This window comes from Camellia sinensis, chromosome 3 (genome assembly GCF_055761805.1).
Source record: "Camellia sinensis isolate YWXY chromosome 3, ASM5576180v1, whole genome shotgun sequence".
In the NCBI taxonomy this organism is placed as follows: domain Eukaryota; kingdom Viridiplantae; phylum Streptophyta; class Magnoliopsida; order Ericales; family Theaceae; genus Camellia; species Camellia sinensis.
Genome location: NC_138963.1, coordinates 141,179,730 through 141,198,140, shown reverse-complemented (window position 1 = coordinate 141,198,140; position 18,411 = coordinate 141,179,730). Strand labels below are relative to the sequence as shown.

General features: G+C 33.1%; 1 protein-coding gene and 1 long non-coding RNA gene across 2 annotated transcripts; one reads left to right on the top strand and one right to left on the bottom strand.

The window, feature by feature from the left end:
• Positions 1–1,195: 1,195 nt before the first annotated feature.
• Positions 1,196–2,662, bottom strand: LOC114259840 (cytochrome P450 714C2-like). Its single transcript, XM_028199872.2, has 3 exons — positions 2,427–2,662; positions 1,945–2,290; positions 1,196–1,749 (listed from the first exon to the last, which is right to left on the bottom strand). The coding sequence occupies exons 1-3, from the start codon at positions 2,660–2,662 to the stop codon at positions 1,318–1,320; spliced, it is 1,014 nt and encodes a 337-aa protein (XP_028055673.2). The 3' UTR covers positions 1,196–1,317.
• A 4,111-nt stretch (positions 2,663–6,773) lies between these two features.
• LOC114259839 (uncharacterized) lies at positions 6,774–16,634 on the top strand. The gene is made up of 3 exons (XR_014364521.1): positions 6,774–6,934; positions 11,100–11,155; positions 15,890–16,634. It is a non-coding gene; the product is annotated as an uncharacterized LOC114259839 (long non-coding RNA).
• Positions 16,635–18,411: the final 1,777 nt, after the last annotated feature.

The window sequence follows — 18,411 nt, the reverse complement described above, 5'->3', positions numbered from 1 at the left end:
AATGTTAACATGTCAATGTGAATATTCACATTGTCAATGGGCCGGATCGGGCCCGCCCTGGGCCGCTGGCCAATTTTATACTCTTATCAATGTGAATGTTAACATGTCAATGTGAATATTCACATTGTTAACAGGCTGGGCCGAGCCCGCCCCGGGCTGCCCACGGGCCGTGGGCGGGTTTCAAGCAGCCACGGGGCGCGGGCTAATTTTACACTCCTATCAATGTGAATGTTAACATGTCAACGTGAATATTCACATTGTCAACGGGCTAGGCCGGGCCGGGCTCGCCCCAGGCTGCAGGAGGGCTTTTGGTCGCCCATGGGCCGACGGGCCAATTTTATACTCTTATCAATATGAATGTTAACATGTCAATGTGAATATTCACATTGTCAACGGGACGGACCAGGCCCGCCCTGGGCCGCCCATGGGCCGCCGGCGGGTTTCGCCCCGCCACGGGACGTGGGCCAATTTTACACTTCTATTAATGTGAATGTTAACATGTCAATGCCAATATTCACATTGTCAACGGGCCGGGCCCGCCCCGGCTCGCGGGCGGGTTTCGGGCTACTCACGGGCCAATTTTACATTCCTACCAATGTGAATTTTAAAATATGAATGTTCACATCATAAAATTGCTAACCGTTCAAAAAATATTTATAAGGGTATCAAAATTAAATATAAGGGCATAAGTGTCCAAGAAAATAGTGTAAATCAAGAAAAATGACTTTATGGAATAACACTATACATACATGGGACTAAATTGGTTAAAAAATTCCTTCATGGACTTCTTGGGTTAAAACACTTCTAAATGGGATTTATCAATAAAAATTCCTAATTTAATTGGTATTGTAATGATTTTGAACAAAGACAATGGTGACAAGGGTAATTGGGAATGTGCCAAACCACTATAATATTGTTAAAATTGACTTAGATTTGGGAAAGCGTTAAATAAGTTGATTTTTTTCTAATTATTATAAAATGACATATAAAAAATAAAGAGGTAATGCAATTCAAATAAGTTAAAAAGTCAATAAATTAACTTATAAGTCACTTCCGAAAAGAAATCTAAACATATATTCAAGTACAATCTTCAAGTACAATAACTTTCATTGTAAAGAACATTGAAAATAAATCAACTGCACTACCGGGGGGGGGGGGGGAGGGGGGGATACACACAGAATTGGGATTAAAGACATAGAAACAAAAATAATAGAGTTTTCCTATTCACCACTCCTCTAGAATATATATATATAGTCACACAAGTATCATTTTCTTTTATTCCGTTGTAGATACGATTATTCAGTACTTCTCAAGGATTCACTTAGTTAACCTGTGCATTATGAGGTTCACTCCATGTCCTGGTCGTATAATATTCTCCATTACTGGGGAGTGGATATAATTTGGATCAAGTGAAATGGAAAATTTGGATAGGATGATAGCCAAGACAACCTTTATCTCTAGCATTGCAAACAATTGTCCAGCACAGATATGGGGACCATTGTCGAAAGGAATATGGGCTTGAGGCATTTTGCAAGCACTTCCTATGTCGTTAGCAAACCTCTCTGGATTAAATTTGCTTGGGTCAGGACCCCAGAGTTCAGGGTCATGGTGAAGTGGCATCATAGCAACCCAAACACCAACACCCTTTGGAATTTCAAGGTCTCCGAATTTCATATCTTCTAGGGTTTCTCTTGCTATGAAGGGGCCAGGAGGGTAGAGTCTTAATGCTTCTTGGATCACTGTTGTCAACTACAATTCAAATTAAAGGAACACACAATTAGCTTTCATAAGTCTTACAAGTGAAGAGATTGTGCATGGTAGAAAAAAATCATCCACAAATTTCTAATGCAAAACTTTGTTGAATATATATATTAGGAGCATTAATTTTTTTATAACTTGAGCATGAGTTATTTAGCTATATTGAGCTTCTGAACTTATGCTTACCACTTTCATTTTGCTAAGCATAGCGGCATCCGGCAAGCTTTCTCCACAAAGTTCAGCAACCTCCGCATGGGCACGATCTTGCCATTCTGGATGGGTTGTAAGCAACATCAAGGTCCAAGCTGCAGTGTTTGCTGTGCTTTCAAGCCCTGCTGGGTAAACATGCTTACAGTTGTCGACTATGAGTTGTTCTACTGCAGCAGGTCCTAGAGCACTCATCTTAGCTCCATTGATGATCGATTGTAGCACTTCTACCTTAGATGAATGCTCGTTGACAATATGCATAATTCGTGAATGTATCTCTTTCTTCAATATCCATTTTTCTATGTTGCTCTTCGTTGGAACATACCTAAATGATAACCATTTTTCAAAATAAGCATCGAAAAACAGCCGACGAATGTTCACTTGCCACTCACAAGTCAGTAAGCATTCAATAAGTTATGTTTATGCGAGGCAGAGAGGGAAGTTAAAACGCAAACATTTACCACAAACCAGGAATCCCGCCGACTAGGATTGGAGTTTTCATGGCCCTTTCGAGACGCTTGAACCTTGCTTGCAATTCATTGATGACTTTGGAATTGCTATGCCCAAACAAAGTTTCAGAGATGACAATTGAAGCAAAGCTGTGTAGATCCTTATCAACCTTTATATTTGCTGTCCCACTTTGTTTTTCTATTTCAGTCTCCCATGTGTTTATTAGTTTCTTTGCAGAGTCCAACATTATGTGCACCAAATTTTGCATCATATTTTTCCCATTTAATCATTTTGTTTGAAAAATTATCTAACATTATGATGAGAGGTGGAGGTTAGTATTGTATTAGTACCTTAACTTTATCGGCATAGAACTCAGGAGCAATGGTTTTTCTTTGGTGAGCCCAAAACTCTCCATCTGAGGTAAGTATGCCATTACCAAGCAAGGTTTCTGAATTCTTTTGTAGAAAAAAAGGTTTTCCCAATTTCAATGATGTGGAAAGGCTTATTTCCTTGGCCAATTATGGATTAGTAATATAAACCACTTGATATGTACCCAAAGCAAAGTGGTATCTTCGACCTGGAAAAATCCACACCAAATCAACATTTGTAATTGGAAATTGCATGAGCAAGTGGTGGAGTAATTAATGGGTTTGAGAAATTCATTAGTACATACCATACTGACTCGACCAATGCTCGAACAATGGGAAGGTGAAACGAGCCCAATCGTGCCTGGCCTTGCCATCTTTAGTTAGAGCTTTGATGTCTTTGGGTTGGAATTTGACGAAATCAGGAATGTTACCAAGCAAAAATGAAGGTGAAGGACCTCTTAGACCTTGGCTACGAAGCTTCGATTGAAGCCTCTGAGGCCTCACATAAAATCTATTGAAGAGATAGAGGATGAAACTGGTAAAACAGATTAATGCTACAGAAAAAACAGACTTGGAGAGTAGTTCCATGTTTTTCTGTTCTAGTTTGTATATTTTTTTCCTATACACCTTTGCTCTGTGTTTCATTTTGTTAGTTGGTTTAGCATCACTACAACAAAATGCATGTTTGGCGACTAAAATTGGCGACCAAAACAATTTTAGTCGACAAAAACAGCAGACTGGGCGACTAAAAACCTGATTTAGTCGGCATTGATTGAATCTTTTTAGCTACTAAATTATTTTAATCGCCATATAGTCTTATTGGCGACCAAGCTTAGTTTTAGTTGCTGTTTGTTACCATTTTACGCTACTAAAATTTGATTTAGTCGCCGTGTAATAACATTTTGCACCAAAATGTTTTTGTCGCCCAAAAATGGGCGTATTTTTGATGAATTTTTGACGACCACAGTTAAGTTAGTCTTTGTATATTAAATATTCCCGACGAAATTTTGAATTTAGTAGCCAAATAGGATGCTTTTGCCGACCAAATTGTAGTCGTTGTTAAGGATATTTGGCGACAAATAATCATTTAGTCGCTAAAGCTTCAAAAACTTTTTAGAAGGAAACTCATTAATATTGGTGCCCAGTATATATATTACATAGACACTTTTTTGTTATGTTTTGTCTCACACACCAACATACAGAGTAGTCGATACCAAACCCGTCGCTCACCACTGATGATCATCACCATCGCTGGCCACCGGCACTCGCCACCACGACCACTGCAAATCGGCTGCACCACTGATTGCAGGTATGTATCTGTCGTCTCTCTCCCTCTCCGTCGATCTAGGTCTGTCTGTTTGTATTTGTTTCTTGCTGTCTCTCCCATTCCCTTCTCTCACGATTTCTGTAGGGTTTTGACATGTGTTTTTTTTCTTTCATTTTCCATTTATTTCTTAAACAATTGTTTGTGGCTTTTTTTGATTTTGTGAATGGGTTTAGTTGAAATTTCGGATTGTGAATTTTGGATTCTCGATTTTGGATTGTTGAACTATATCACCAAATGTGCCTCTGTTTCAGGAATATTCCAAACTAACCCTGTATATATATATATATATATATATGCATGCAGACGTGAGAAATGTAATTAATGTTTTAGCTTGTTTTATGTGTTAGTGAGAGGACCTGAGACCACAAGGAGAAAGCCTCTGCAATCTAAGTAAGCTAAGGAGATTAAAGGGACATTCCAGTTCCCTTCTGGTGTGCTTTTTGGAGGTTGAAGGTACCTTTCTTTGAAAAAAATTCACTTCAATTTGCTTATATTTTTTTTTTTTTTTTTTGCTCTGATGATTAAAATCCAATTTATGTTGTTCCCACCATTTAGAACAACATATGTTTTAAATGTAATCAGACACTCAAATTTAGAGTAATAGGAAAAATAATTTATTAGTTGGTTAAATTTGATGTGTTCGTTGAGAATGAAAATCAAACAGGGAAGTATTCTCTATTGCAGGTGTTTGTAAGGCACTTATTGGGGAAATTAAGTTCCTCAATTTTTTTGGTTTTATATATGTCTATAAATATATGAAAATGGTTACATCTTAAATTATCAAACAAGACACTTTATCATTAATCTTAAACTCTTGACAAATTAGAAAGAGGGCAAACATGCATTCAATGGATACAAAAATTGTCCCGTCCTACACTACACCTCTTTACTTCTCTCAATCAAGATAGAAAAAAAAAATGCCTCTTCATCATAAGTATTTTGATTGTGAACGTTAGATATCTTATAAATTTAAAATAAAAATAATATCATCCAAAAATTACAAGTACACTATAAAAAACTAGAGAGAGCCCCAATCTTTTTTAAACATCTACAATTTTTACATACACTAGCAACACTTGGATAGGGTAGTGGCGGCCATCCTACTATAACCTGCTGCTCATTCAATACCCCATCTCATCCATTATGGATTTAGTAGTAGTATATGGAAAAATAAAAATAAAATAACAAAAATACTAAACAGAGGATATAACTAAGGTTTACATTCAAAGTAGTGGCAACCATTAAAAAAACTAGGAGTCTAGTCACTCAGATTTCACAAGTGCACCTGATGATGATAACTTCCATTCTGAATGCAAAGGTTGTTGGCCACCAAAGAGTCACTAACCAACCCAACATTAACTTCATCAAAATTCAAATTAAGTGAATGGCCCAAATTAGGAGGGCGTGGCCCATATTTGTGTATTATATGGTCCTGTTTGGTGTAGCTGTTAAAATATATTATAAACTATAGCTTAACAGATTATAGATTATGACTTTAATCAGAAGCTGTTAATTTGTTTGGTATAACTGTTGGATTATAGATTTAAGTTGCTGAGTAGTGTTTGTTAAATAAACTGTGAAGTAGCTTTTTCAATTAACTTTTATTTTTTTATTATTCACTATTTGTCTACATTTCTCATAAAAAATAATAATAATATTTTGTAGTCCATTTGTATCTTTTTCTATTTTAAAAAAAAAATAAAAAATAAAAAATAAAAATCTAAGAGTATAACTGTGAATTAACATATTCACAGTAAAAATTGATAATCAGAAGTAAGGGGTGAGCAGCTTCTCAGAATCAACTTTTTTGACTTAAAATAAGTTGTTAGAATCAGAAGCTGTTTGAAATAAGTTTAACCAAACAGTCCAAAATAACTTTTTAAAAGCCAGAAGCCGTAAGTTGGCTCAAAAAAGCCCCACCAAACACCCCCTATATGCCCTTGAATCTTCAAATATCATTATGGGAGTGTGTCCATTTAATTAGCTTCAGTTGCATACTCTAATGCCTTTAATAATGTAGGCAGAAATAGTTTGACAGAGAACCACAAACAATTTGCCTTAGGATCCTGTGAACTACCACATATCCCAAACCAGATCTTGTTGATTACCCAACATGCCCTCACATAAATGAATTCAAGATATACTTCCTGTGCCATGAATCATTTGCTTACGAGGGTCTTCTTAATAAAATTCAAAATACAAATTGTTGTTGTGTAGTATTGAATACACTACAACTGGTGCGTAATGCTTAAAAGAGTCCTGAATACACTCTTATTTGTGAATCATGCATAAAAATAGTATTGAATCTATATAACAATGGAAGGGTTACTTTGAATTCAAGGACTGAAAATATATATGTGTCAAAATTTGGACCTTTAGATTGCTTCAATCCAAGGGCTGAAAATGTCATACTCTTATTTGTCCTATTTAGACATTTCAATGATTGAGATCAATTACAATCAAGATCTAATGGTTCAAATTGTCTCTCACCTCAGCTCAAGATAATGTGGCTGGAAATCTCTCTCTCACCCACGTTCTCCTCTCTGCTCAAAATCTGTCTCTATTTCAATTTTCAAATTTTGAGCACACACCCCTCTCTCTCTCTCTCTCTCTCTCTCTCTCTCTCTCTCTCTCCATCAGAGCCCATTCCCCTACTAGAGACCCAACCCCAATCTTCATCTTCATCAGCCGAGGCAGCCCCAATCTTCATCTTCTCTCTTCCTCCATCTCTCTCTCTGCCATCCCAATCTTCATCAGCCGAGGCAGCCCTAAAAGGGAGCCACTGCAAAAGGAAGAATCTAAACGAGTGGAGCCACTACAAAAGGTGAGCAAACCAATCTTATTTATCATCTTTAATAAGCCATTTTTGTTTTTCCTCGCTCCATCATTACATATTGATTTAGATGATTCTTGAGAGTTTTCTTTTTGTAACTATTACTATCAAGATGAATGGCAAACAAAAGATTGATTTGATTGTGTATTATCAGTCAAACAAGTAGGCTGTTATCTTTCAGAGAGCATTAGAAGTGCAATGAATCTTAGAGATTCTTGACTATTGGACCTCAGCTTCCAACGATGAAATTAAACACTGGATCCACAAGAAACACAAAAGAAATTAAAGTAGACACTGAAAGATAGTGCTAGACTCAAACCCACATCGCAAATCTAAGCCACCAAGCTTGGTTAATATATTCTTAGAGCCTCTCCACTCATTGCCAATTGGTTTTGAGTTGGATGCTTTAACAGATAGATTAAACAAATAAAAGTTAAAAAAAAATTAATGACATAATGGTGAATGGGAGTAGAAGAAAAGAAAAAGTTACCAGACATCTGCTTTTTGCTTTGTGCTGTTTGTGTTTTTGTTTTTTGGTACATTGGAGGGGTACATTAAATGAGTTCATGCCAATGAGCTAACCCCAGTGGTTGCCAGACTCCAATTTTTTAACAATGTCTAAAGATTTACCATCTTTTTCTTCAAAAAAAAAAAAAAACCTAGCAAATTTCCTACTACAGTTCAATAAGAATAAGAACATTGAACTTTGAACATTTGCTATGCTATGCAGCTCTATTCAATCCATCATTCAATACACGAAGAAGAGAAGAGAAAAGAAAAAACCATATATTGCCATAGGAGTAGTTTGGTGCAGTTCTTTTTATGTGCACAAAATCCGATTACAGAGTGAAACACAACCATCTTACATGGGGTGTTTCAATTTGCATATGTTATGTTAACTAATGAATATTGCACTTAATTACGATGCAATCAACACATTGACATCTAGCTTTCAATTATCTGGTGATCATATAAAGGAACGTAACAATAATGATAACTAAAATTTAATTAATTAAAAATTTTGAAAGATTATATCAAGTTAACAGAAGCCTTACCTCTCTAGATCATAAACAAAAACAGATTTTGAATTTGGAAGTTTTAACTCTTTGAAGTACAAATTTGAGATTGAAGGAACCAATTGAACTCAAAAGCTTTGGTAGGTACAGATGAACCAAATCAAACCCCCAAATAAAAACCAAAATAATTTACCAACTCTGTATAAAACAAATGCAACTTTCAAATGAAGTAACATGTAATAATTACAAGGACTGTAGAACTTTGAAACAAAACAAACCTTGTGAAGTGACCCCAACCCATTTCAAATTAAGCACTTTCCGCTATATATCCTTAATAATAATACCAAAAAAAAAAAAAAAAAATGAAGAAGAAGAAGAAGAAGAAAAACAAAGCTTACCTTGGGTTGGGATATATTCATCATTGGGTTGGGTTATCAAATAAACTCTTTCAGCAAACCTTGGGTTGGGATATATTCCACTCAAACTTGCACATTACACAATGAATATGCTATTGTTATTGGAAAGCCTAGAGTAGACAAATGGAAATCAATTACAGAAAATCAGAAAACATATTTTTCTAATTTGGTGCCTAAAGTTTATGTATTGGTAGCAAATGCGTTTTGGATTGTATTTGGTACCTCTTGAAAATCAATTTCTTTTTGTTGTTGATCAAAAAAAAAAAAAAAAAAAGAAGAAAGAAAAGAAAAAAAAGGTGAACAATGATGTATGGAAATCAATTACAGAAAATCAGAAAACATATTTTGCTAATTTGGTGCCTAAAGTTTATTTATTGGTAGCAAATGTGTTTTGGATTGTATTTGGTACCTCTTGAAAATCAATTTCTTTTTGTTGTTGATCAAAAAAAAAAAAGAAGAAGAAGGAGAAGAAGAAGAAGAAAGAAAAGAAAATAAGGTGAAAATGATATATGGAAATCAATTACAGAAAATCAAAAAACATATTTTGCTAATTTGGTGCCTAAAGTTTATTTATTGGTAGCAAATGTGTTTTGGATTTATTTGGTACCTCTTGAAAATCAATTTCTTTTTGTTGTTGATCAAAAAAAAAAAAAAAAAAAAAAAAAAAAGAAGAAGAAGAAAGAAAAGAAAAAAAGGTGAACAATGATATATGGAAATCAATTATAGACAATCAGAAAACATATTTTTCTAATTTGGTGCCTAAAGTTTATTTACTGATAGCAAATGTGGTTTGGATTGTATTTGGTACTTCTTGAAAATCAATTTATTTTTGTTGTTGATCAAAAAAAAACAAAAAAAAGAAGAAGAAGAAGAAGAAGCAAATGTGTTTTGGATTTATTTGGTACCTCTTGAAAATCAATTTCTTTTTATTGTTGATCGAAAAAAACAAAAAAAAAAAAAAAAAAAAAAAAAGAAGAAGAAGAAGAAGAAAGAAAAGAAAAAAAATATGAACAATGATATATGGAAATCAATTACAGAAAATCAGAAAACATATTTTGCTAATTTGGTGCCTAAAGTTTATTTATTGGTAGCAAATGTGTTTTGGATTGAATTTGGTAGCCCTTGAAAATCAATTTCCTTTTGTTATTGATTAAAAAAAAAAGAAGAAGAAGAAGAAGAAGAAGAAGAAAGAAAAGAAAAAAAGGTGAACAATGATATATGGAAATCAATCACAGACAATCAGAAAACATATTTTGCTAATTTGGTGGCTAAAGTTTATTTATTGTTAGCATATGTGTTTTGGATTGTATTTGGTACCTCTTGAAAATCAATTTCTTTTTGTTGTTGATCAAAAAAAAAAAAAAAAAAAGAAGAAGGAGAAAGAAAAGAAAAAAAGGTGAACAATGATATATGGAAATCAATTACAGACAATCAGAAAACATATTTTGTTAATTTGGTGCCTAAAGTTTATTTATTGGTAGCAAATGTGTTTTGGATTGTATTTGGTACCTCTTGAAAATCAATTTCTTTTTGTTGTTGATCAAAAAAAAAAAAAGAAGAAGAAGAAAGAAAAGAAAAAAAAAGGTGAACAATGATATAATCTCAACATACATGAAACATGGAACGTCAATCTTCTAGCAATGGATTTAATACAAGGTGTGGTTCAAAAGTTGGGGTATCAACGCCAGCAAATTCTTAGGGCTATGCAGACCAATGTTGTTACCATTTCTAATTTATTTTGGCCAATTTTACTTGAATCTTGGACTTGCTATGTTATCTTACTTCCTTTTTCATTGGTCGTGTCAATGTTGGTTAAGTGGGGTTTTATTACAAGTGATGTATGTGAACCCCTTCTATTGAGCCCCTTTCTGGACAATTTTTGTACTATTTTGATTGTGAACATTTAGTGGTAAATTTTCACTAATAAGTAGGATTCACTGATTAAGTGTTTAAAAAGAATAATGTACTCGAAATCCCTTCAAGCCTATTCTTCTTTTTGATTATTCCCACCCATGCATGTGCAACAATCAAAACCTTAGTTTAAGATTTAATTCACTCTAATTTCTATACAGTATGCAATAGTGAGCAAGAATACTAACCATGGAGAAGTTTCAGATTGCCGTGTAAAACCAAACGAGGTTTTTGTTTTTAGAGTCCGTGTTCAATAATATGATTCTTTCGTAGTTTCTCATCCTTTGCTTTAATGAGCTCAAGTGTAATGAAGGCACAAGGTAAGCAATCTTAATATGATAATTGCGACTATTTTTGTTCATTAGACTTGCAGAATGTTAATAGTATAACATTTAGCAAAAGAATCTTTACTCTAACGTGTTTCAATAACTTATCTTTTTGGGTCCAGCAAGTATATTTCCATCATGGATGGAGGTGTATTCTTTTGTTTCAATAATGTTTCAATAATCTTTACTATAATATGTTTCTATAATCTTTATTCTAATTTTTGGATATCTTTTGTTTCAATAATCTTTACTGTAATATGTTTCAATAATCTTTTGTTTAAAAAATTGTTGTTCGTGCCTTCATTATTTTGTTTCAATAATGTTTCAATAATCTTTACTCTAATTTTTGGATATCTTTTCCAGCAGGTTTGACAACAGGTTTGTCCAATTTAATTGCTTTATTGATGTTTACAATTTGTGATTAGGTGTAATATTTGATCTGGTGTGTCCAATACATTGTGTCTGAAGCATTGTGCTTGCTTAATAGGCTCACATTAGGCAGCTTGAGGACTTCCTTAAGACCTTTCATATCGAAACATTGTGGTAAGTATTTAATTTGTATTCTTACTTAAGCAATAATTGATCATTGTTATTTTGTGATTATTTATTTGGTTGGTTGTGTTGGAAAATTTTAAGTATGGTTTTTTTTTTTTTTAATTTTTTCTTACAATTCTCATTATTTGGGTTTATTAAAATCAAATTGGGGTAGGTGGGGTAGGGGGAGCAAGAAAGAATGAATGATTTAAGAAATCAACTATAGTATTTTTTTTTTTTTTAGTTAAATCTAAACCACATTTCATTTTGTCTTATTTGATACATGTTTAGGAATGTAGGATTAGAATATTTTTTACCGGATTTGTCATGTTCATCAGTTTAGGCATGGACTACCAGATTTGTTCCTGTATGTGGGAGAGTTTTTTTTTTTCCCTGCGTGTGGATGATTTGGTGCTCATGGATTTTCATTGTTATTTATTTATTTATTTATTACATTTTATCTTTAGTTAAATCTAAACCACATTTCATTTTTTTATTTCAGTGAATAGGCTCTTAACAGAATTATAGAATTAATTTTTTAAATTAATTGATTTTTAAATTCATGAGTTAATTGGTTTGAATTTGTTGTATCATACTGTTCAAGCTTTAATTAATCTCATTAGTAAAAGTCTTTGGAATTTTCTTAGAATTCTCTAATTGGTTGTTGAGAGTTTCATTGTTCTAGGTTAGTTTAACTGGATATCTTTATGTATTCAGATTCAAATTATTATTTACCAAATTTGATATTTTAAATTGAAGTGGGTCATAATTGATAGATTTTATTACGAGAGACAATAAATTTGACGAAAATGGGTTAGACAGAGATGAAAATTGATGAACCATTGTGAGATACAGAATGGTTAGTTTCTAATTGTTGAACCATTTGATGAGGCCTTTTTTGTAGAGAAAGAAATAGAGCTTTAATTTCTATGTTGTATAATTTGTATGTTATCCTGCCATGTATAGGACACAAAACAATATAATATTCACTCAGTTTAATTTAATATTCACTCAGTTTGTTATCCTTTCTATTGAGTTGATTTTTGGATTCTATGATTTTGTCAAAGATTATTTACTTCACTCAATAACCCAATAAGTGCCAAGTGGGTAGATCAAGCACTACTAGGAGCACATCCTCCTTATTGTTCCTTTTAGGAGGAAATGTAGCATCACCCGTAAATTGAGACAACTCTTCCTAAAAGCTGGTTAATGTTTTAAACTTGGTCCCTAAACATAATGATAGTCGCTTTGTTCTTGGTGCTGTTTGGTCTAATTTTATATTTCTATTATGCTTTCAATATATTAGTCTTCAACATTATGGGTTAGAACAATATTTTCTAATTTTAGCTTTCAATATATTTTAGCTTTCAACATTATGGGTTAGAACAATATATTTGCTTTCAACATTATGGATTAGAACAATATATTAGCTGTCAATATATACATAGCATTAGAACAATATTTTCTAATTTTATATGTCTCTTATGGTTTCAACATTATGGTTTCAGAACATAGCATTAGAACAATCAAGCCTAGCCTCATAATTATTGTCAATGGGTTTAGTGGCAGAACCAACATTTTGGCTCGGGGGCAACATTAAACAAAAACCTAAGTTTATATTGCTAATGGGTATAGTGGCAGAAATAATATTTTGGCTTGACAAAGTTTTGCCCAGTTTCACAGTCTTATTACTCACTCAGTTGTGTAGTTATGAATTATAATTAAAAAATATCACATATCTATCCTGACGGTTAATTTTACATTTGATCAATTAACTGGTTTAAGGATTCCCAGTGGCAGAGAATATATTAGGGGAACGCATATGTATCAATTTGCTTACTAATTGATAGTTGTAAAGAGCATGAATTTGTTTATTCTCTCTCTCAAATTGGCCCCTCTATAAAACATGTATTGGTACCATTTCGTCAACAAAAATAATTTTGCTTACGTATTTAAGGTTGTGTTTGAATCATAATAACTTTATATTTCCCTCATCTTTTATTTTTCCTTTTTAAATTCCTATCAAAATTTAAAATGATATTCTCGGAGGGGAATACAGTGAGGGTGGTGGTTGTGCAATACGGTTTACGTTTAGATCAATTTAGTTGCGGCTGACATTCAATTTCTATGGTCACTAGCATAAGGCCCAAAGAAACCTCATCTTCATGTTATTTTTTTCTTCCAAAATGCAGCTTCTCTGTTTGATACTCAATGTATAATTGGAGCAATTATTATGCTTTTCTCACATAAATACATTTTTTAGGTCTTGAGTACTATTTTATTTGATAAATTGTTCATATTTTACTCTTTCATGATAACGAAATTGCATTGAGTTTTTATCTTGTACGCATTGTTTTGGATAATATAAACATCTTAAAATTAGATTGAGCATGACTATGAAAAAACTTCATCCCAAATTTAAACACCCTAAGCGTCAATTCAAAGAGCTACTTTTGTGTTGGTCTACTTTTGAAAATGCATTTTCATGGCATTGGTATGTCATGGGTGAGAGAGAACTTAAGCAAAAAGCAGAGAAAGGGTTTGGTTGTGCAATGAGACTATGGGATGACGGGAAATAGAGGTATAGGGAGAAAAAAAGTGCAAACAAATGAATAGAACAGTGAGGGAAAGATATGGAGGATACGATAGCGAGAAATGGTTTGCAATTAAATTAATGGATTTGATTTAGTTTAAAAGAGGAGATATAAGTTAAAATGATTACATATGTACGTTGGCAAAAATATTAGTATGAACTGGATAGTTAATATTTATGCTACATTGCTAAATTTTATGTTTAGAAATTTTTTTGTTGGCTGGAAATTAATTATGTTTGCTAGATCAATTTTTCTAAATGTTCTATTAAGTGTTTAGAGGCTAAAAGTTGAACTTCTGAAATCATGTTTAAGAGTTAAGATTTGATGTGGTTAGAACCTGAAATTGAACTTTTTATTTGTGTTTGATGAATTTAGTTTTTGCAATTGTTATAAATAGTTGTATATACATACATATACAAACCCCTTTCACTCTCTCACATCTACATACTCTTGCCCTTCCCACCAGCTCTTGATCCAAAGCCCTTTACAATGGCTTCTTTGTTGATGCAATAAAGGTTGTTATTGCGTAAGAATACTTTTGATGGTTGATTTCAAAGTGCGTTATATATTTTGACAGGCCACAAAACAAAAATGAAAATCCACTTATCTATATAATAAACCACAAGGGTTTTTGAAAATGTCCTACAATTGTCTTAGAGATACAATTGTTTTTGATGGTTGAGATCAATCCTAATCAACGTCTAACAGTTAAAAGTATAAGTTGAACAAAAGGCGTGTTGATGCTAGACCTCTGGTTCTCGCTTACCGGTACCTCTGTCTATCAAAAACTTCTCTCACCCCCTTAAAAGTTAGTTTCTTTAGAACATAATGTGAAGACCGGAAAGAGCTCTACTTAGTTTGAATTCCTAGACTTGAACGAGGAGAAGAGCTCTCTTGGTTTTGATGTAAGTGGGATTGCCTTCAAAGTTAGTTTCTTTACAACATAATTTGAAGACCAGAAAGAGCTCCACTTAGTTTTACTCTTTCTCTCTCTCTCTCTCTCACACACACACACACAACCTCTTTGCAAGTGACGATAATGGCAATTTTTTGTGAATTTCGTTGAGGGTTTCTGTCTCTAGGATTGTGCTTTGTACATAGCTCCGTTGCTGCTTCAAGTCTCAATTTAGGTGTACAGTCAGAAGATTGAATATTTTTATTAACTGGTTTTACTTGCTTTGGTTTTAGCTATGTTGTGGTTCACTTTCCCACATTTTATCTTGGTAATTTTTTTATTCTTTGGATGGGTTTGGGGATGGCTTGAACCACATAAAGCAATTTGTTTTGTAGAAGACAAAATACAAGAAATTAGAAAATGGGAGAATGATTTGATACAGTTGTACTGAGTAATATCCATATGCTAACTAAAGATTTGATGCACTAATTTAGTCATCCATGAGATTCTTTTTTATGATAGTAATCGCTTAAATATTGTTTTGAAGTCTTTATGAGTAAAAGGGCAATTTCTCATGTCTTATTTAAACTTAGATGGCATCTTCATTTTGTTTCTATGTAAAACATTTGATTTTATTTGTGAAGTGATGATTAGTCCTTTGTATCAAAGTAAAAAACTAATTTTTGCCTGCGGGATTATTTTTCAAATTCATTTTTTCCTTCCAAATTAGTTTTAGTGTTTGTTGTGGCCAATACAAGCTATGCATTTCATATCATCTCTGTTTTTTTTTCTTTGCCTTCTCAATTAATTTGTCAAGTGTTGCTTCATGCATTGTTGGGAATATAAAATTGTGGCCTCATCATGTCTTTCAAAGATTAAAAATATTGTGTTTTGGACTTACATAGTAGTGATTACACAAATTTTTGATTTTTTTGTGAATTTTGCAATGAATAGTTTGTGTTTTTTTTAGGGCTTTTTAATTTTATTTTTTATTATTTGATCTATTTACAGAGCTTAGATAATTGGAAAAATGGCGAGATCATCAATGTGTGTTCTATGTTTGCTTCACTGTAGTACATCATTATCTAGATCAAAGTGTTTGGAGAGGTTTGCCTAATTCATATTTTTGATGTTGTTGAAATTTGCTCCCCGGTTCAACTAGGAAGACTTTTATACAAGAGTTATCATTTTATTGTTAGGTTTCACTATGTAAAACCTATGCAAACTTCTCTCTTACATTCACGTGTGTTTCAGCCAATGATGGGGTCAGAATTATGCTTGGCACTGGTATATTCAGAGCTCTCAAAGAAGTACATGAATTTTGTGCTGAAAGAAGGGGATTAATTACAAAACAAATTGAAAGAAGATTATTTGTTGCTATGACAATGTCCAAACCAAACCAAACCAAATTAAACCAAGCCTTAAGTCTCATTGCTATGACAATGTCATTGCAAAAAATTGTGAAGCATGCAATTATCACTCTTAAACATGGGTTTGTTGAGTTTTTTTGGTATTGTTCAAATTGAAGCCGTAAAATCATCTGATTTAATAATATTATATCAAGCTATTCATGCATTTGTTATTATTCTTCAAATTATTTTTATTACTGCAATGAGTTCATTTTGTTGTCAAATTAGAGTTGCTTTTAAAGAATCATTTTGTTGATTTCTCATATGTATTTTGATGCGATTTTTCATAGCTATTGGTTTTTTAAAGCGAATTTAAGCGAGTGATGTTGTTGTAGGTGGCTGATCCATATTAGAAATGTTGGGTTATGTTGCTTCTCTTTATGTGTGTAGTTGGTTGGCTCTCATTCTAAACTGGATGATTAATTATTATTTTTTTTAGTTAGATAGGATGATTATTCTTTTGTACCAAAATATTCATTCACCTTTTCTTGAAGGTATTGAAATTTGATAAAGTTAAAAGGTTACCAGTTATGATACGAATTCAGTAGCATCATTTTATTGAAGGTTTGCTATACATGTGTCATTTTGACGTGGATTGAATTCTAAAATTTGCTGTTTGGACTTAAACTTTAGCAAATATTTTTAGATTCTATTCTTTGCTTATGCTACACTGTAATATAAAATTCATTATTTGGACTTTAATTTTGAAGTTTGTTATTTGAAATTTATGAATGTTTTTTCCAGTTTACTGTGTAGAAACAATTTCAACTTTTTATTTGTGAAGTATTAAACTGGAGTGATATATTATTTTAAGTTGGTTTATTACAATTGAATTCCGCAACATATGTGGTACCAAAAAATTATTAACCGTGCCTTTAGGCACGGGTTATCCCTAGTACACTAATTTTGGAGGTGTTAGATTCACATATGGAAAATAGCATGTGCTGATTGCATCTTCAATGGGAGTCACACCAACTGGACTTTTTTTGGGTCTTTGTTCTTTGTGATTTGTGCATAACAACCAAATTAATGCATAAAGCGATTACTTTATTTTTTTAAATGTTTCAAAACTTTAAAATTTCATTACTTTTGTTTTACCCATCTAATTTTCATAAAATTTATTTTTACAAAATGTATTTGCTGAGATCTATTCAAGTCCAATCTATATTGAATATCAAATTTAATTTCTCTTTAAATTTGGTTACAATTATATGTCTCCCTCTAAGATGACTTCACATAGAATTGTGAATGTATGTCACATTTGCGTATGAATACATGCCAAGTTACTAGTGAAATTAGCTAACTATATACAATTGACAAATAGGCAAGAAATCTCGATCTGTTAGTACTATTTCGTTCACTTCAAAAAGTAATGCTAATCGAACCCCTAAAATTACTTAAGCTCTCTTCTATTATAGAGTATTTTTCGAAGTTGTCGTCCATTCCCGGGTTCATCTTTGCTTGATGTGTACTGTTCCAATAATGGACAAGAGTTGGATGATGATAAAAGATAGGCTAAAAAGTAAAGAGTATCTAGAAGGTGTTCAGACATTTATTGAGTTCGCTACGAAGAATTTAGGGTCGTAGGATGAAATCCGTTGTCCTTGTGTTGATTGCTTGAACAGTACAATATTTAGTCGACACGTTGTACGGTTGCACTTGATTCGAAGAGGAATTATATGTTCTTATCGAACTTGGGTCCACCACAGGGAAAATGTTCCATGTTTCGTGCTCATCCTACTATGCGAAATGATGATACTGAAAGCAACCGAGTTGGAATGACAACCAATCACGAAAATGCGGGGGAACTTCCAACCATGTTAGGAGAGATTTGCATGAGTGGTCTCATGGATGATCATATCGACGAAGAACGTATTAGTTCGGAGAGGCACAATTTGTTGAAGTTCATGAAGTTGTTCGATGATGCTCAACACAAAGTATATCCAGAGTGTGAAAAGTTCTCTATCTTGTCCTTCGTAATAAAGATGCTTCACGTGAAGGTGTACAATAAATGAAGCAAAAAATCTTTCGACATGGTTATGCAAGTTTTCAAAGACATTCTACCAAAGTGTGATGAAAATGTTCCGTGGACCCTTTATGAAGCGAAAAAGTTCTTACGTGAATTGGGCTTGGGATATGAGGCCATTCATGCATGCAAGAATGATTGTACTTTATTTTGGAAGGACAACGCCACATTGGAGAATTGCCCTACATGTACGGAGTCTAGATACAAGTTGAACGACAAGACGGGTACAAAAATTCCACACAAAATATTGAGGTACTTTCCTTTGACACCGAGGTTGAAGAGATTGTACATGTCGAAAAAAATAGCCGCATATATGAGATGGCACAAAGATAAGCGTGTGG